Source organism: Carcharodon carcharias, chromosome 11 (assembly GCF_017639515.1).
Source record: "Carcharodon carcharias isolate sCarCar2 chromosome 11, sCarCar2.pri, whole genome shotgun sequence".
NCBI lineage: Eukaryota > Metazoa > Chordata > Chondrichthyes > Lamniformes > Lamnidae > Carcharodon > Carcharodon carcharias.
Window position 1 is genome coordinate 161,021,781 of NC_054477.1, and position 18,824 is coordinate 161,040,604.

An 18,824-nucleotide genomic window follows, 5' to 3' on the forward strand; every position below is an offset into this window, starting at 1 on the left:
TTCCATTTCCATCTCAGGCATTACAGCTTTAAATGTGGCAACAGCTAAATCATCTTAAAAAGGAAAGTCTTGCACTTATACAGTGCCTTTCATGATCACTGGACACCACAAAGATTTCTAAAGTGTAATCACGGTTGTCAGGTTTGCGTACAGCAAGCCCTCACAACAACAATGGGATAATATGGGATTTTTCAGTGATGCTGATTGAGGGATAAATATTGTCCAGGACACTGGGGATAACTCCCCTGCCCTCTTTCAGAATAGCGTCATGAAATCTTTATCATCCACTTGAGAGGGAAGATGGGGCCTCGGTTTTACTTTTCATCTGAAACACAGCACCTCTGACAATGCAGCACTCTCTCAGTACTGCACTAGAGTGTCGGCCTAGATTTTTGTGCTCAAGTCCTGGAGTGGGGTTTGAACCTACAAACTTCTGCCACCAACTGAGCCACAGCTGACACATCTTATGGCATCTTATTCCCAATCTGACTTCAAATATTGCAAACTTAAACCCAACACAATTTATTTATCCCTCAACTAATATCATTTTTAGAAGGTTCTCTGGCCATTATCTCATTGAGATTTGTGGGAGCTTTCTGTGAATAAACTGGCTGCCGTGTTTGCTATATAGTCACGATTCTATATTAGAACAGTGACTACACTTCTTAAACTACTTTATTGGCTTTTTAAAGCATTTTGGGATGTCCAAAGGTGCTATAGAAATGCAGGCTCTTCTATATTGATGATACGTATTTTTAATTGGAAGGAAATATGCAATATTCAATTGATAATATCAAAATGGGGGATTTAAAATTCTTGGGTATGAGATTGATCTTTGCAAGCCTGTTTCACTGTTGGCAATGTTACTCAGCTGTTGTTTTATTTTCCATTGACTTGGAAAATGTTCACAAGAGTTCTAATTTCAAATGCAATAAAAGTGATTGGGAAGTGAGTCTCCCAAAAACATTTGGGCTATCGTTCTGCGAGCTTCAGTGGAAAGATCAGGTGCAATGAAAAAGATCGCTGCCAATTCACTACAAGCTTGTTTTGCACTGCTGTTGTAGACCATTTTTAACCCCCCACCCCCCAACATTTCCCTTTGGCAACTTCTCCTGCTTTTCCAAAGGGGTACAATTTCAAGGGCACTAGCAATCCTCTGGTAATTAACATAAATAGCCAGTCATTGAATGAAAGCTGATATAATCAGTGTCAGCAGACGATTGGACTAGCTTCAACCAGGATGTGTATTGGTAAAAACAAAAAACTGCGGATGCTGGAAATCCAAAACAAAAACAGAATTACCTGGAAAAACTCAGCAGGTCTGGCAGCATTGGCGGAGAAGAAAAGAGTTGACGTTTCGAGTCCTCATGACCCTTCAACAGAACTAGTTGAACCTAGTTCTGTTGAAGGGTCATGAGGACTCGAAACGTCAACTCTTTTCTTCTCCGCCAATGCTGCCAGACCTGCTGAGTTTTTCCAGGATATATATTGGCACCACTGTGCTAGCCAGTTTATTGGAGGCAGTTGGTATTTATGCCAGGACTTGAGAAGGACTTGGTGAGCTGCCTCCTTGAATAGAACTGATTGGTTTGAAAGGGCATTTTAGAGAGCAGTTAACATATAGGCCAGACCGAGTAAGAATGTAGTTAGTGAACCAGATGGTTTTTACGACAATCCAGTAGTTTCATGGTCACCAAACCTGATACTAACTTCTTAAATTCCAGACTTATTTATTTCGGATTTGAACTCATGACTCCAGATCCAGGTCGTTGGATTGCTAGTCCAGTAACAACCACTATGTTGTTGCATGCCGAGGTCTAGCAAACAGAACTTGTGTCAGAAACTGCAGCAACTTCCTCCTGATAAAAACAGGATTATTTCTTCAGCAAAATACAGTCAGTGGAGGATAGTAACATAATTCAAATGATTTGCATGAAATCAATCCCAGTCACTTACAGCAGCATGGTGTAATTAAAGGGGGAGTTATCTCCATTCTGGTTGGGAATAGATGCATGACTCAGTGCAGCTTTAATTGACAGAAAGTTCAATTTTGTAGCAAACATCATCATCTGACAAGAATTGATGAAAGTTTAAAGTGAGGAACTTCAAGCATTTGCAGCTCTTTAAGCGCGAAGTTGTAGATTTTTTTTTCTCCTCTGGAATGCTTTCATTTCGTACGGAATTTGAGAAGTAGGAATTTGCCAAATCAGCAGACATAGCGCGTACAATAAAACTGACACATCAGGCGTTTTGAGGGATGCCTAGATGTTCATGTGATAGTTTTGTTCGTTATGTCACTTGCCAAACTTGTGTGTGATATAGCGACAGATGGCACAGAGCTTTAACCTGTCTCTAGAACAGCCGTCACCATAGTTGACTTCATTTTTGCATTAAAACACTGGAATAGATATTTGTTATTTGGCAGGATTTCAAGTTTAAACCAGAAACAGTACTTCATGCAATTCAATTTGATGTTAAAAGAGTGTGCAATGTTTTAATAGCTTTATGGTTGGATAAAAATATAGTAAATATTTATACAAAATTGAGTCTGTCTGATGGATCAGATTCATTTTTGAAGCGTAATCACTGTTGTAATGTAGGAAGTGCAGCAGCCAATTTACACACAGCAAACTCGCATGAAAAGCACTATGATAATGACCAGATATTCTGTTTTTATGATGATAGTTGAGAGATAAATATTGGCCAGGACACTGAGGGTTAATTCCCCGGCCCTTCTATGAAATAGTAGCCATGGGATCTGTTATATCCACCCAAGAAGGTTGACGGGACCTCAACTCAGCTTCTCATCTGAAGGACATGACCTCTGATAGTACTCACTGGCAGTCTCAGCCTAGATTATATGCTCAGGTCTCCACAGTTGGACTTGAACCCACGACCATTTGACCCAGGGAGTTACGATTACAAGCCGACACGTGTACTACCAAAAATGAAGACATGAATGTTTAATTTTCTGCCCGAACTTCACAAATGAACTAATTTTGATTTCAGTAATGCTGGAAGCTTTTGCTTTAGCAACTGTTAACTTACAGAAGCACACCCTGTAAATTCCGCTGCCGCTTCGAAATAACTAAAAGCTGGGGGACACTATTTTGGTGAGAACAATGATTTGACCAAAGATGTACTAACTGCACTTGCACTAACTGCACTTTCACAGTCTTAAATTCTGCTATATCAAGATTTGGGGGAAAAAAAAAGATAAATGCTAATTTTGCGCATTCATTGTCAGTACCACAGATGCAATGATCTTTTGATGGCTGAAATTGTGACTTTCGTAGACTCAATACAGCTGTAGGCTGTGACTGTATGTAAAACATGCCAAAAGAAGTTGCAGTTCAAAATGACAGTCAGCATAATCCAATTATAGTTAAGCGCAAAACACTACATTTCATATCAAAAATATGCTAATCTATCTTTTCTTATACCTATTCTTATAGACTAAAGTTGACGAAAAAAGGATTTTAAAGGACACAACTTAAAGGCTTATGTGATCACTGCAAAACAATATGCCAGTAACTTTTGCTAAGATGGGCAGGTTTAGTTTTTTTTGGGTCCTGCTGAATAATTTAAAACTCAACAACAGGAATAAACTTTTAGTATCAGAATCGCACCGCACAGCACAGCAGCAGGCCATTCAGCCCATTGGGCCTGTGCTGGCTCACTGGACACTGTAATGAAAAGAACAACTAGTTGCATTTTCACAGAAATTTTTCATCGGTTTTGAAGTGCTTTGGTACATCCTGTGGTCATGAAAGGTGTGGTGTAAGACTATAAGGCTTAAGAGCAGAAGTAGGCCATTCAGCCCTTCGAGTCTGCTCCGTCATTCAATAAGATCAAGGCTGATCTGATAGTCCTCAACTCCACTTTCCTGCCTTTTCCCCATAACCCTTGATTATCATTAATTATCATTATTAGTGATTAAAAATCTGTCAATCTCAGCCTTAAATATATTTAACGACCCAGCCTCTACAGCCCTCCGCGGTAAAGAATTCCACAGATTAACTACCCTCTGGGAGGAGAAATTCCTCCTCATCTCTGTTTTAAATGGGCACCCCCTTACTCTGAGATTATGCCCTCTGGTCCTAGACTCCCCCACAAGGGGAAACAACCTCTCGGCATTCTCCCTGTCAAGCCCCCTAAGAGCCTTGTATGTTTCAATAAGGTCGCCTCTCATTCTTCTAAACCCCAGTGAGCACAGGCCCAACCTACTCAACCTCTCCTCAAAAGAAAATACCCCTATCCCCGGAAATACACGTCTTTCTTTTCACGGCACTATTGTGAAGAAGATTAGGGAAGGTACCCCTGGTGTCGTGGCCAACATTTATCCCTTAGCCAAACGCCATCAGAAACACATTAACTGGGCATTTTATCTCGTTTGGGATCCTGCTATGCACAACTTGGCTGCGTTTCCCAGTATTGTAACACAGTGACTGCATTATAAAGGAAGAATTTGTAGGTTCTATCAGGAAAATGCATGGGGGATTGGGACCACCAAGTTAAGCAACGCTTTCAAAGAAGCGGCATAGGTATAATGGGCTGAATGGCCTCCTCCTCTGCTGTGTTTTTTTTTTAATTCTGTGACTCACACATGAAGAATGGTCACTTCCAAGAGGTGCAGAATGTGATCTTTCATATGGCGATGTGTTTTCACTACCCCACCAAGAACCATAACTCAGCGTGAATTATCGCCAGCAGCCGATGGGTAAGAGTGAAATAAAACCAAATGAATATGGCGTTTTTATTTAAATTGAAATCTCAGCCATTGTAAAGGCTCAGTCTTACAGAGGAAGGGCAGAGAAGAAAGGAGAATGTTTTTCAGCCTTGCCGGGTCATCTTGTGGGAGCAGGCGTTGGGGGGGGAGGGAGGGAGGGAACGGCGGAAGAAAGGGAGTGAAACCTTTGTTAATCACACCAGGTTGCCTCTTGTTGAATCAGCAAAGATATTGTACTGCTATTCTTGGACGAGATCTCTGTTAACTCTTTTAATCCTTTGCTTACTGAGGATGCTGAGGACATGCGCATACTTTGGTCAAAGCAAAGGAAGAAGAGACAGAAAATAACAGTGATTAGAAGAATTCTTTGCTACTGCCCCTCAATTCTTATCCAGTCCCATTTTACACATGAACTGGAGTTGGGACAAACTTTGAGCAGTGACTGCTGCCATCTACAGGCATGTCATGTGAATGACAATCTCAAGACCCCCTTACCAAAGTCATTTATCTCTATTAAGGAGCTGAATTGGGAAAGTTCAAAATAGGGAATCATCACTTTTTTTTTTGAAGATTTCAGAGTTAATTGTACTGAGGAAAACCTTCTGTTACGAAGAAAGTTACGATCTGGAATGCATGAGAGTGATCTAAGGTGGCTGATTTCTCCCACGGGCCCACTGAAATTGGCAATTACAGTACGGGACATGTAGGCACAGAATCTAATCCTGTACCCTGTGGAAGGAACTGGTGGCAACAGTTGAAACAAGTCCTCAGACTTGTGATTCTATAGAAAATTTGTACTATCAGCATTTTAAAAAAAAAACACAAGATCTGGCCATTATCGAGTTGCTGTTTGTGGGATCTTGCTGTGCACAAATCGACTGCTGCAGTTCAACAGTGACCACATCTCAAAAGTACTTCATTGGCTGTAAAGCTCTTTGGGACTTCTTGGGATCATGAAAGGCGCTATGGAAATACTACGCCCCCATCAATTAGAGTCCACTTGCCAACTAATCAGCCCTCTCTTCTCATATAGTATAAATTGCTGTTCCTGTTCCTGCATTACAGTTTGGTAATTTTGTGCGAGCTATCCTGATGAGTGCAAGATGCAAAGTTTAGATAGCATGTCTCTTTTGTCAGCAATATTCAAGTTCTGTACTACATGTGACTGTTGAGCATTTTGTTATGGGCAGTATTACCCCCCCCCCCCCCCATCGGGGGCGAAGTTGAATTGTGGGGGCACACAGGTGCCCCTCCGATCGGTGCCCCTAATCCGGGGCGCGGCGCCATTTGACGTGGACAGGCCAGTTAAGGCCCGCCCAGCGCAACACCCGCACGGAAGCGCTATGTGCTCCCTGTGTAAGTGGGGGCGGAACCCCTAAACCCGAGACTGCACTCTTTTGCGCATGCAAAACCCGAGACTGCACTCTTTTGCGCATGCGCATGAAAGAGCGCAGTCATCTCCCTGAGGCTAAGTGCAGCCTCAGGGAGATCGGCAGTTCTGTCACAAATATTAAAAATAGAAAAAAAAAATCCCTGACATGTCCCCTCATGAGACACTGTCACATGAGTTGGGACTTGTCCATAATTTTTTTTAAAACTTACATGAAACCTCATCCCGCCCGTGGATGAGGTTTCCTGCTTTTTCTAATTCCCACCGGGGCTCCTGGCCTGTCCCGGCAACCTTAAGGTTGGACGGGCAGGTCCACTAATTACTTTAATGGCTTTGTCGATGGCCTCAACTGGCCATTGACAGGTCGGTGGGCGCACAGCTGATTTTGCTGAGCCCCCGCCTACCGGAACATTTAAATGGGGCGCGGTGACTTCGGGAGTTCCGCCCAACATCACCGCCCGTCATTTTACGTGTTGGCGAGCGGGCCCTGCCCACCGCTCACTGATGGGAAAATCCTGCCCTAGGAGTCTTGAACTCTGCCTGCCTAAGGGTTTCAGAATTGAGAACTTGGCTTCCTTTCTACCTTGATTGCATCTAATTTTGCAACTATAATCCAGGATCAAAAAATGTTGACCAATAAAAATTTATGTTTCTACAGTGCCTTTCAAGGCCTCAGGAGATCCCAAAGATTTTTACAGCCAATGAAGTACTTTTAAAGTATAGTCACTGTTGTAATCCAGGAAACATGACAGCTAGCTTGTGCACAGCAAGCTCCCACAAACTGCAATATGATAATGTAATAAGTTGAGGCATTCAATTTTGGCCAGCGCAAGAACTTCCCTGCTCATCGTTGAAATAGTCTCATGGGATCGTTTACATTCACCTGAGAAGGTAGATGGCCTTGGTTTAAAAGTTCATCCAAAAGATGGCACCTCTGACAGTGCAGCATGCCCTCAGTGCTGCACTGGAGTGTCAGCCTGCGTCTTGTGCTCAAGTGTCTGAGTGGGACTCAAACCCTCTTACCAAGGCTGGCACTTGTTTGTTGCTGGGCAATAGTTAGTAGGGTTGACTTCAGACATTTAGAGGTTTATTTTTATTCTTTCAAGGGATGTAGACATCGCTGGCCAGGCCAGCATTTATTGCCCATCCCTAATTACCCTTGAGAAGACAGTGGTGAGATGCCTTCTTAAACTGCTGCTGTCCATGTGGTGTAGGTACATCCACAGTGCTGTTAGGGAGGGAGTTCCAGGATTTTGACCCAGCGATAGTGAACCTGTCTTGGAAATAAGGCAAACGCAAATAGGTTCAAAAGAGATTGAAGACACAACTCTAGCTTGTTCATTTTAATTGCACAACTGGTTGAAATGTTTATATATTCTTTCTTTTTAGTACAAGGTGCAAGTGCTGACCAAGCTAGCAGCAGAACTGAATAAATACATGCTTGAGAAAGTGCCAGAGGACAGTAGTAATATCCTGAGATCACCAATGCCTGGATCAGTTGTCACTATAGATGTTGCTCCTGGAAATGAGGTAAGCATCTTTGCAATATTTTCCATTTGTTACACTGATTGTCTTAGATGTGTGTTCTTGCTATGCGTTTGATGTGGAATCTCGCAGAGCCAATCTAGTCATCTTTACAGTGTTTGATTTTCACTGGGACCATAATATTTTACTTGGCTAAACCTAGAATTCAACATATTTACATTTCTGTGCCCCACCTCTTTAGTCTTTTTGATATTTCATATGTTTTTGTATTAGGTAAGAGTCAAGGCTCGATTGTAATGGTATTTCTGAATAATTTAGCTGATTTCTTACAACTTCAATTGAAACACATCAACCTGCCTCTGAAGGGCTTATCGTACAAAGAAAGATTGAACAGGTTGGGCCCAAACCCACTGGAGTTTAGAAGAATGAGAGGTGATCTTATTAAAACATAGAAGATCTTGAGGGGACTTAATAGGGTGGATAGTGGGAGGATGTTGCCTGTTGTGGGGGAGACTAGAACCACGGGACATAGTTTAAGAATAGACTGAGAAGAAGGGTCATATGGACTCAAAACGTTAACCCTGCTTCTCTCTCCACAGATGCTGTCAGACCTGTTGAGTTTTTCCAGCGCTTTCTGTTCTTATTTTAGATTCCCGGCATCTGCAAGCATTTTGCTTTTATCTTAAGAATAAGAGCTCTCCCTTTTAAGAGGGAGATAAGGAGAAGTTTTTTTTTCTCTCAGAGGGTCATTAGTCTGTAGAATTCTCTTCCACAGAAAGCAGTGGAGGCTGGGTCATTGAATATAGTCACTGCAAGGCTGAGTTAGTTGGATTTTTGATAGACATCCATTATTAAGGAAGAAATAGGGCATTTAGAAAAGCTTAACACAATCACAGAAGAGTCAACATGATTTTGTGGAAGGGAAATCATGTTTGACAAATTTGTGCAAGTTCTTTGAAGATATAACGAGTAGAGTTGATAAAGGGGAACTGGTAGATGGCATTCAGTAAGGTGCCACATAAAAGGTTATTTCACAAGATAGGAGCTCACGGTATCGAGGGTAATGGATTGAGGATTGGTTAACACACACAAGACAGAGAGTCGAGATTAATGGGTCTTTTTCAGGTTGGAAAGACATAACTAGTGGAGTGCCACAAGGATCAGTCCTCGGGCCTCAAATATTTACTATCTATATTAATGATTGGAGGAGTGGGCAGAGTGTAATGTATCCAAATTTGCTGATGATACAAAAATAGGCAGGAAGGCATGTTGTGATGAGGCCATAAGGAATCTGCAAGGGGATATAGATAGGTGGAGTGAGTTGGAAGATGGAGTTTAATGTAGGAAAGTGTGAGGTCATGCACTTTGGCTAGAAGAATCAAAAAGCAGGCTATTATTTAAATAGAGAGAGACTCCAAAGAAGTGCAGCACATGGGGGATCTGGGTGTTCTTGTGCATGAAACACAAAAAGTTAGAATGCAAGTGCAGCAAATAATTAAGATGACAAATGGAATTTTGGCCTGTGTTGCTAGGGGGCTGGAGTTTAAAAGTAGGGAAGTCTTGTTACAACTGTACAGGGTGTTGGTGAGGCCGCACCTGGAGTACTATCTCCAGTTTCTGTCCCTGTATTTAAGAAAGGATATACTGGCATCGGAGGCAGTTCAAAAGAGATTCACTGGGCTGATTCCTGGGATGAATGGGGTTGACATATCAAGAATGGCTAAACAGGTTAGGCCTTTATTCATTAGAGTTTAGAAGAATGAGGGGTGATCGTATTGAAACGTACAAGATTCTGAGGGGGCTTGACAGGGTAGATGTTGAGAAGATGTTTCCACTTGTGGGGAAATCTCAAACTAGGGAACATAGTTACAGAATAAGGGGACACTCATCTAAAACTGAGATGCGAAGGAATTTCTCCTCTGAGGGTAGTGAGTGTCTGGAATTCTCTACCCCAGAGAGTTGTGGAGGCTAGATCGCTGAAAGTTTTTAAAGGTAGATAGATTTTTGAAATATTGGGGAGTTGAGGGCTATGAGGAGCTGACACGAAAGAGGAGTTGAGGCTTGGGGCAGATCAGCCATGATCTTATTGAATGGCGAGGCAGGCTTGAGGGGCCGAGTGGCCTAACCCTTTTCCTATTTCTTAAGTTCTTAAAAGCGAGTCAAGGGTTATAGGTGGCAGAAAGGAAAGTGGGGTAGAGACCACAACCAGACCAGCCTTGATCTTATCGAAGGGCTGAATGGCCTACTCGTAACCCTAAGTTCCATGTTCCTATTAAACTTTCAAATGTTGTTAATTGTATATTAATTGGGTGTTTAATTGTGTTCAGTTGGTGGGTATCAACTGGAGATTCACTTGTGCTCCTTTATATAGGAGCAGACTGAAAGTATGGTTGCTGGGTTTGGAAATGGAGCTTTGTATTGGAGATCTCTGTAAATAAAAGCTTATAAAGTGTAATGATCGGGCTGTGGACTGTTGTTCACTGCCTGGCTATGTGGTGTGCCACAAACTTATCTGCAAGCTGTTTAGTCATAGGTCTGAGTAACATAACGAGCAGGTATCTTACGGAGTTTTGAGTAGTCCCTTAATTACAATGCTTAAGTCTATTAATAGCCCACTGATTACATTAGGTTTGACCTTTCTGCATGTCATAATGACCCACAAATTTTCATGTAGCCTCATTTAATAAACAATTAGCATTGAGTAATGAACTTCAGCAACTTGCATTTCTAAGTTATATTTTTGAACATTAATTTGTGCTTGCTGTGCTGTAACTTTTAACAAAGCCTCCTCTAATTCTTTCAATTGTCCTGCTGTTTTGTGGCTAAAGATAGGATCAACCCAGATTATCTATTGACAACACTGTATCGGCCTGAGAGTTGGAGGCAGGGCACCAGAACTCACAGCAAATGATCCATTTTACAGCAAACAAAGTCTATTAACTCAGCAAACAAGCTATATTTACTAAATAAACAGAGTTTATCTAAACAGCGCATATCAGTCTACAGAGTCTATTTAAAAAGAACCTCTACAAATGATAGCAAACAGATCCTCATGACCAAAAGTGCAGTGAGTAGCAAATAATAATATCATGCGAATTATACGTAAAATCAATCCCAGTCACATACAGCAGTGCAGTCTCCAAACATCATTGACGGGGGAAATAGCCAACCACCTCCATTCTGGCTGGGAATAGTTGTGTCATTATATGCAGTTTCATGAGTATTGCTGAAAAAAGAGATAAGCTGTCAAAGCTTTTTGTCTTGCACTCATCAGGACTGATGCAACAATGCCAAATTTCAAAGGGAGCAACAAATTAAACTGTATGAGAAAGGAATGCTGATTGGTTGTCAAATCAACTCTGATTCATTGAGATGTTGCCATAGAGAATGTACCATAGCATTATTGTTCTCCATACTTTTTTCTCTCTTTCACGGAATGTGGGCATCACTGGCTAGGCCAGCATTTATTGCCCATCCCTAATTGCCCTTGAGGGGGTGGTGGTGAGCAACCTTCTTGAACCACTGCAGTCCATTTGGTGTAGGTACACCCACAGTGCTGTACGGAAGGGAGTTCCAGGATTTTCACCCAGCGACAGTGAAGGAATGGTGATATATTTCCAAGTCAGGATGATGTGTGGCTTGGAGAGGAACTTGCAGGCGGTGGTGTTCCCATGTATCTGACGCCCTTGTCCTTCTCGATGGTAGGTTTGGAAGGTGCAATCGAATGAGCCTTGGTGAGTTGCTGCATCTCCTAGATGGTACAGTGCTGCCACTGTGCATCATTGGTGGAGGGAGTGAATGTTTAAGATGGCAGATGGAGTGCCAAACAAGCAGGCTGCTTTGTCCTGGATGGTGTCAAGCTTCTTGAATGTTGTTTGGGCTGCACTCACCCAGGCAAGTGGAGAGTGTTCAATTCAAAAGAGGCACAATGCCTGGACTTGAACATTCTACCAGAAGAGGACAGGTCCCTTTGTATAAATATATGTAGCTTTTAGCAAGCGTAAGTGAACAAAAAGTGTGGGGTTGATAGTTTCCTGGTACGCTCTCCATGGCAACACTTCAACCAATCAGATTCGACTTGCCACCCAATCAACACCCTTTTCTATGCAGTATAAGTTGTTGCCCCCTTTGAAATTTGGCATTCTTGTGTCTGTCCTGATGAGTGCAAGCCAAAAAGCTTTGACAGCATGTCTAATTTTTCAACAAAACTCAAGTTCTGTACCACCATGTGACTATATGCAGCTTCCTTCAGTCTACTGCTTGTTTCCTTGCCCCGTCCACTCCCATCATCAGAGATTGATTTTTCAATTATTAAGGTCCTGGAACTCTTTTCAAAACCATCTCACTTTGCCACCTTCTCTTTCAAACTTCATTAGCCCTACCTTTTTCTGACCATCTCTTCCATCTTCTACTTTCCCTCCAAATTCCTTTTACTTCTTGTTCAATATCCATCTCTCTCCATGTAAAAAGACTTAGAATTAAAGCTGGAGTTAGCTGTTTTTTATTTATTCATGGGATGTGGGTATCACTGGCTAGGCCAACATTTATTGCCCATCCCTAATTGTCCTTGAGAAGGTGCTGGTGAGCTGCCCTCTTGAACCACCGCAGTCTATGTGGTATGGGTGCACCCATAGTGCTGTTAGGGACGGAGCTGCAGGATTTTGTCCCAGCAACAGTGAAGGAACGGCGATATATTTCCAAGTCAGGACGGTGAGCGGCTTGGAGGGGAACTTGCAGGTGCTCCCATGTGTCTGCTGCCCTTGTCCTTCTAGTTGGTAGTGGTCGTGGGTTTGGGAGGTAATGTCTAAGGGGGCTAGCTGGATGAATAGGATCGTTAAAACTAGACTTGGAGATGTTCAATAATTCTAGAGTCAGTAATGCCAATAAAAATAGGGTAAATATGGAGGAGCAAGGAGATTTCAAAAGCTTGAAAAAAGACTGGTTGGTAGCAATGGGAAATAATAAAGGCAAAACTTTAAAGAATGTTAAACAGCTCTTTTTGATCAATAGTAATTATCTGGACTTGGGTATGCAGGGCAGAATTTCAAAATTTGTCAAGTCACAAAACTCAGGAATGTAGTAAAAAAATTAGGTAAGATAGAAACACACGTCAGGAAGATGTGGACAGATTAGTAAACTGAGAAGATACCTGCCAGATGAAATTTAATGCAAGGAAGTATACAATACATTTTGATAGGAAGACTGAGGAGGGGCCGTATGAACTAAATGGTCATATGAAAGCAAAATACTGCAGGTGCTGGAAATCAGAAATAAAAACACAAAATGCTGGAAATACTCAGCAGGTCCGGCAGCATCTGTGGAGAGCGAAGCAGAGTTAACATTTTAGGTTGAGATGACCTTTCACCAGAACTGAGAAAAATTAGAAATGTAACAGGTTTTAATCAGGTGAAACAGGGAGGGTGGGCAAAGAACAGAAGGGATGGTCTATGAAAGGGTGGGAGACGGGAGTCATTAAATGATAAAAGAATTGGTGGAGAAGCGCCAAAGAGAGTGGTAATGGGACAAGTAAAGAAAGAAAAGATTTATCCAGAGCAGGTGTGACTGGCAGAATAATGAATAGCTGCCATCCGAAAGCAAAAATAAGAGAAAAACAAGATTAAGATTGAAACTTGTGAAGAAAAAAAAAAACAAAATGAGAGAGATAAGTGTCTGAAATTGTTGGCTTATGTTGTGCCCAGGAGGCTACAAAGTGCCTAATCAAAAGACGAGGTGCTGTTCCTCATGCTTCATTGGAACATTGCAGCAGGCCAAGAACAGAGAGGTCAGTGTGAAAGAAAGTTAGAGAATCAAAATGGCAGGTTAAATGGCACAATTTTATAGGGGATTCAGGAACAGTGTAGAAAGACTGGTACATGTACACAAGTCTTTAAAGGTGGTAGGACAAGTTGAGAAGGCTATTAAAAAGTATATTGGATCCTCAGCTTTATTATTGGAATAAAGTACCAAAAATAGGGAGCTATACTAAACTCTTTTAGAACAGTGATTGGGCCTTAGCTGGAGTACTGTGTCAATTTCTGAGCACCACGTATTAGGAAGGAGGTCAAGGTCTAGCAGAAGATGCAGAGGAGATTTATTACAATGGTACCAGAGATGAGGATCTTCACTTATGTGGAGACGTTGGAGAAGCTGAGATTGTTCTCTTTAGACCAGAAGGAGTTAAGAGGAGATTTGATAGAGGTGTTCAAAATAATGAATGATTTTGGTAGGGTAAATAAGGAGAATCAACTTCCAGTGGCAGAGCGGTTGGTAATGAGTGGACATAAATTTAAGGTGATTGGCAAAAGTACCAGAGGTACCATGAGGAGACATTACTTTACGCAGCGAGTTGTTGTGATCTGGGATTCGCTGCCTGGTGGAAGCAGATTCAATAGTAACTTTCAAAGGAGAATTTGGTAAAGACTTGGAGGTAAAACATTTATAGGGCTATGGAGAAAGAGCCGAGGAGTGGGACTAACTGGATAGCTTTTTAAAAGAGCCAGCACAGGCATGATGGGCCGAATGGCCTCCCTCCTGATAGCTGGTATCACAGGCTTTTGGTGGGGGGGGGGAGTTGTTGGCGGTGGTGGTGTTGGATAATAGAAGTTCTGATCTTAATCTTGCAAACATCCTTGGATATGGAAGTTGTGCCAGATGATTGTCAATGAAATAACTGCTGCAGAAGCAAGAACTAGGTAACATTAAGCCAGTCAGAGAGAATCAAGGCAAAAGAAGGAAAAAAAGACTTGCATTTCTTCACTGCCTTCCTCAAGCTCAGGATGTCCCAATGTGCTTTACATTTGAATCTGTAGTTACTATTCTAATGTGGGAAATATGGTAACCAAAATGCACACAGCAAGCTCCCACAGGCAGCATTGAGATAATAACCAGATTTTTTTAATGATGTTGGTTGAGGGATAAATGTTGGCCAGGAAACCAGGGAGGACTCCCCTGTTCTTCAAAATAGTGCCATGGGATCTTTTACATCCACCTGAGAGGGCTAATGAGTTCTTTACATCTCACGTTTCATATAAAAGACAATACCTCTGAGAGTGCAGCAGTCTCTTGTTAACTGGATCTCAAGCCAGATGGTGAAGTATGAAACTAGACACAAATCATTTTCTTGATGGTAGGTTTATTTACAGAATGCAGCATTACATATCTCTGCTTCCTACCTACCAACAGCCAGTGTTCCAGAAGTCAATCTTTATACGCTTTTGAGTATTTCAATAAATTGAGTTAACTAATTAACAAATTGACAGCTCCATAAAGCAGCAAGTCTTTCTTTATATGTGCTCAAGATACTTAATCAACCATGCCCTTCACCTGTGCTTACTTAATCTTGATAATACAGTTAACGTACCAGTAGCATCCCTCAGTACTGCACCAGGACTGTCAGCCTAGATTTTGTGCTCAAGTTTCTAGAGTGGGGCACAACTTTTTGATTTAAAGACAAGAGAGAGTGTGCTATCAACTGGCCTGCACACCACAAGCGGTAAAAATCATTTTATTAACCTTGTTAGCCAGACACAGGACTGTTTTGGAGTCCAGGTGGGAAAAAGCATTTTCTTTCCGGTTGTGTTCGTAACGTGAGAAATGGAGGAACCAGGACACTTGGGATGTACTGAATGGGGATGAATGTGACCATCCTGGAATTATCTACAGGATTAATGTCTGCATCAGGTGCAACTTTTAAGCTAAAGGATCAACTTTCCACATGCTACAGCATCAGGAGGGTAAGGAACTTCAGGATCACAAAGAACTTTACAGCACAGAAGGACACCATCCCACCCATCGTGCCTGTATTGTCTCTTTGAAAGAGCTATCCAATTAATCCCATTCCCCTGTTCTTTATCCATAGCCCTACAAATGTCTCCTTTTCAAATATTTATCTAATTTCCTTTTTGAAAGTTACTGTTGGAAATGCATCCCAAAAGGCATAATCCAGAGATCACTGTGTAGAGTTGGGCAGGTAGTTGACTAAGAGAGGACCATGTAAAGCAGGAAGATACGGGAGGTTACAGAAAACCTCTGGGTACCTGGGTCTGTCCAAGGCACTAATCAGTTCCGAGGGGAGCAACAATGACTTGGTGGAAGATAGTCCTGATCGGTATTGTGGTGTTGTGGTTAAAGAAGCTAGCCAAGAATTGGTGAAGAAGCTTCCAAAGGAGAAAAGTTGCCTGTTTTGTAGCCACAGCTGGGAGTTCTGAGGGAGGTGGCGGCTGCACAAACAAGACCAATCCAACTGTTCTATACTGGCACCACCAGTGTACTGGCAGCGGGGGTAAATAGGACAGTGGGGGATTTAGCAGCAAAGTGCATGCAGGGGAAGAAATGTAATTTGAGCAAGGTAGTTTATATTGATATTCAGCAGAATGTTACAGACCGACTTTAGCCATATCCAGTGCTGGGGGACAACAACCGCACAGACTCCGCCAATAATTCCCCTTCTCTTGCTGCTTAGCTAAAGGCCTCTTAGTTTAATTTAACATTTCTGGTTTGCTGAGAAAATGCTGCAGGCACAGAACCTGAATTGTTTGGATTAGCTGGAGAGTGAGTGAAAGTGCGATGTGGAGGTGAGGGGAGTGTGGTGCTGATGAACAACTAAATTACAGTCCCAGCAAATAGCCTTGGCTGTGAATTGAGAGGAGATGAGACATCGTGCAATAACGCCACTTTTCAAACCGCACTAGGTGATACTGTATCAAGCTCTATTTTCATAGCGATGCCAGAGGTAGGGTGTCAGGTTTTCACTGCTGGCGCATGTAGTGTAGTTGGGCTGAGCGGAGCTCTATGCGTGAATATTCGGACACATGTGAAAGCTGCCCAAAGGACTCCTGTTGCTCATCTCTTTAAAAATGAACAGAAAGAGCTGATAAGGTAATCAGCCCTAAAATACTGTTATGGTGATCCACCAGCATTGTTTCTTTTTAGACTTTAAAAGCCCTACCTATTTTTCTTTAAGGGAGCTTCTATAATTAGAGCTGTATGAATCTGACTCTTCTTGGGAATTTGACTGCACCAATTTGACCTTTTCTTGGTCTATTGCCCTCTTGGACTAAAGTAACATTTAAGCAGCGCATCTGGTGTCATACAAGAGGGCAATCCTTTGAGAAGGCTTTGGCTTTAAGAAGTGGAGTTTAAAGCTGCACAGAGCCACACAGATTGTACCCTAATGCAGGCTTGAGGTGAAATATGAAATTAGATATATGCATTTCACAGCTGACATCTAACTTTATAAACATTACTGGCCAGTTGCCTTAGTGTGACGTATTCATAGCCTTGACAATGCAGTTCCACTCAGCATTCAGCTATGACCAATTGTGTGTTGTTTTGGAAGCACGGTTAACAGGATTTTCCTTGTAGACTATTGTTGTAAAGAATTTACACTGGCAATTAGGAACACAGCGATTATCAGAGGAAGTAATTATTTTTGTCTAGTGCTTAAGTGAAATTTAATATTTGCAGTAGGATCTTACAGGGAAAAGTTTGTTTTACTTTTTTGTTCGGGTACAGAGCAAAGCGATTTCTAAAATGCAGCATTGTTTAGTTATAAAACAACCATTAGAAATGAATCTTCTTGCACAGAAAACCCACAGTAGATGAAGCAAAGAAAATAATCCCCTTTGTTTAAGGGGCAAATATGGAAGATCTGAGGCTAAAATAAAAAGTGTTAGATTGGTCACAGTGCCTGTCTCTGTTGTGCGAACATTAATGCCTGTGAGTGCTTTGACAAGGGAAATGCTATTTGCATGATTCATAGTTCCCTTCGTACACAACCCAATTTAACTTCAATTTGAAGAGAATGGTGAAATCTCTAGGATACCTTTTGTGTGCAAAGTGAGGTTAGCAGAAGAGCACAAAGTGTGTGAAGCAAAATGCGGCGTTCCACAAGGACTAGGCTGGGAGTGAGGCCAAGTTGATAAAGGATGTGCTCCTCTTCTTACTGCAGCTGTTTTTTTGCTGGAAGCTCTGAGCAGTGAACATAATCTGTGCCATGGTGACCCCGCTCTTATTGCCAGTGTTAATTACGCAGCTTTAATTACAAAAACACACCGGTGATGTTGAAAAGGATTTAGTTAATTCCTTCCTTTTTAGCATCGACCTCTTGAATTAAGACTGAGCCTCTAGTCAGTGCCAGCTATCAGCGTTAACGTAAGTGGTGGAGACAACTACCTCCGATTACTCATTGTGCTTGTCCATCAGAGTAATCTATTTCACATTGTACAGCTGCGCAGCTCCAGTTGAATAGGGGGTTGCTACTCTATAATAAATGTTCTGTCCTCCTACGTTTTATAATTTTCTTTGGGAAGCGAGTGGGCGGAGTTGGGGTGGGCATCTTCCCATTTGGTGAGGCATTTTAGTGCAGTACGGTTGGTATTTCTTGAAAAAAACAATAGCCCAGTGGTCATGCGAATAGTCTCCTGGCAGAAGGCAGGAAACATGACACTGTTGTAAATCAACCTGCTTTCAATAATGGACTTGCTTCAGTTAAAACGAATGCGAAATAGCCATGCGGTGTGTAGCATTCCACTGGAACAATCACATCTAGGAACTCGGTAACAGGAGAAAGCCATTCAATCCTCAAACATCTTTCATTTAATTATCTACCTGTCTTGAGTAGATCCTTAATACCTTTGCCTAAATGTGTTGGGTTGGGATGATTTTGTACATTAACGTCACTATTAGAAATGTTGCTGTTAATCATGACCACTTTATTTAGAAAACAGCCTTATGGTTTCCAAGTGCTGTCAGAATTTGATTATTGTTTTCCTGGTCTAGCCTGTGGCTATATAGCTTTTGTTTAAATTTTCATTATACTGATAAGCTGTAAACGTATTGCAAAAAACACATCCCTTGAACTAAAAGGTTGTGTACCTTTTACACAACACACGTTGTCATAAAACCACATTCAACCGTACCTTTTCTGTTCAAATGCTTACAAAATGTGCACTTGTCCTGCACTGTGGTGCAAGCAGTGGACCAGAACACTATTGTTACAGCTCTTTACCTGCGTCTTCTAAATCTGGAATATAAGCAGTGTCTCTTCCAATGGATTGGCAGCTTCATTCTAATGGAGGCAGAGCTTACCTATGCTCCTCAGCACAAGTGAAACCAATCTACATCACTAGCTGCAAATGCCAAATATCACAGATGCTGGAAGTCTGAGAAAGACACAGTTTCAGGTTGCTGACCATTTACCTGTTTAAATACCATTAGGTG

At 41.8% G+C, this 18,824-nt stretch overlaps 1 protein-coding gene across 2 annotated transcripts in view; it reads left to right on the plus strand.

Annotated features, from left to right (window-relative positions):
* pcca (propionyl-CoA carboxylase subunit alpha) overlaps positions 1 to 18,824 on the plus strand; it is a 343,073-nt gene that overhangs the window by 304,881 nt on the left and 19,368 nt on the right. For both annotated transcript variants that reach the window (XM_041199770.1, XM_041199772.1), the window contains one exon: positions 7,509 to 7,649. In XM_041199770.1, the coding sequence (XP_041055704.1) occupies positions 7,509 to 7,649 (141 nt within the window). The remainder of the gene's footprint in view (positions 1 to 7,508; positions 7,650 to 18,824) is intronic.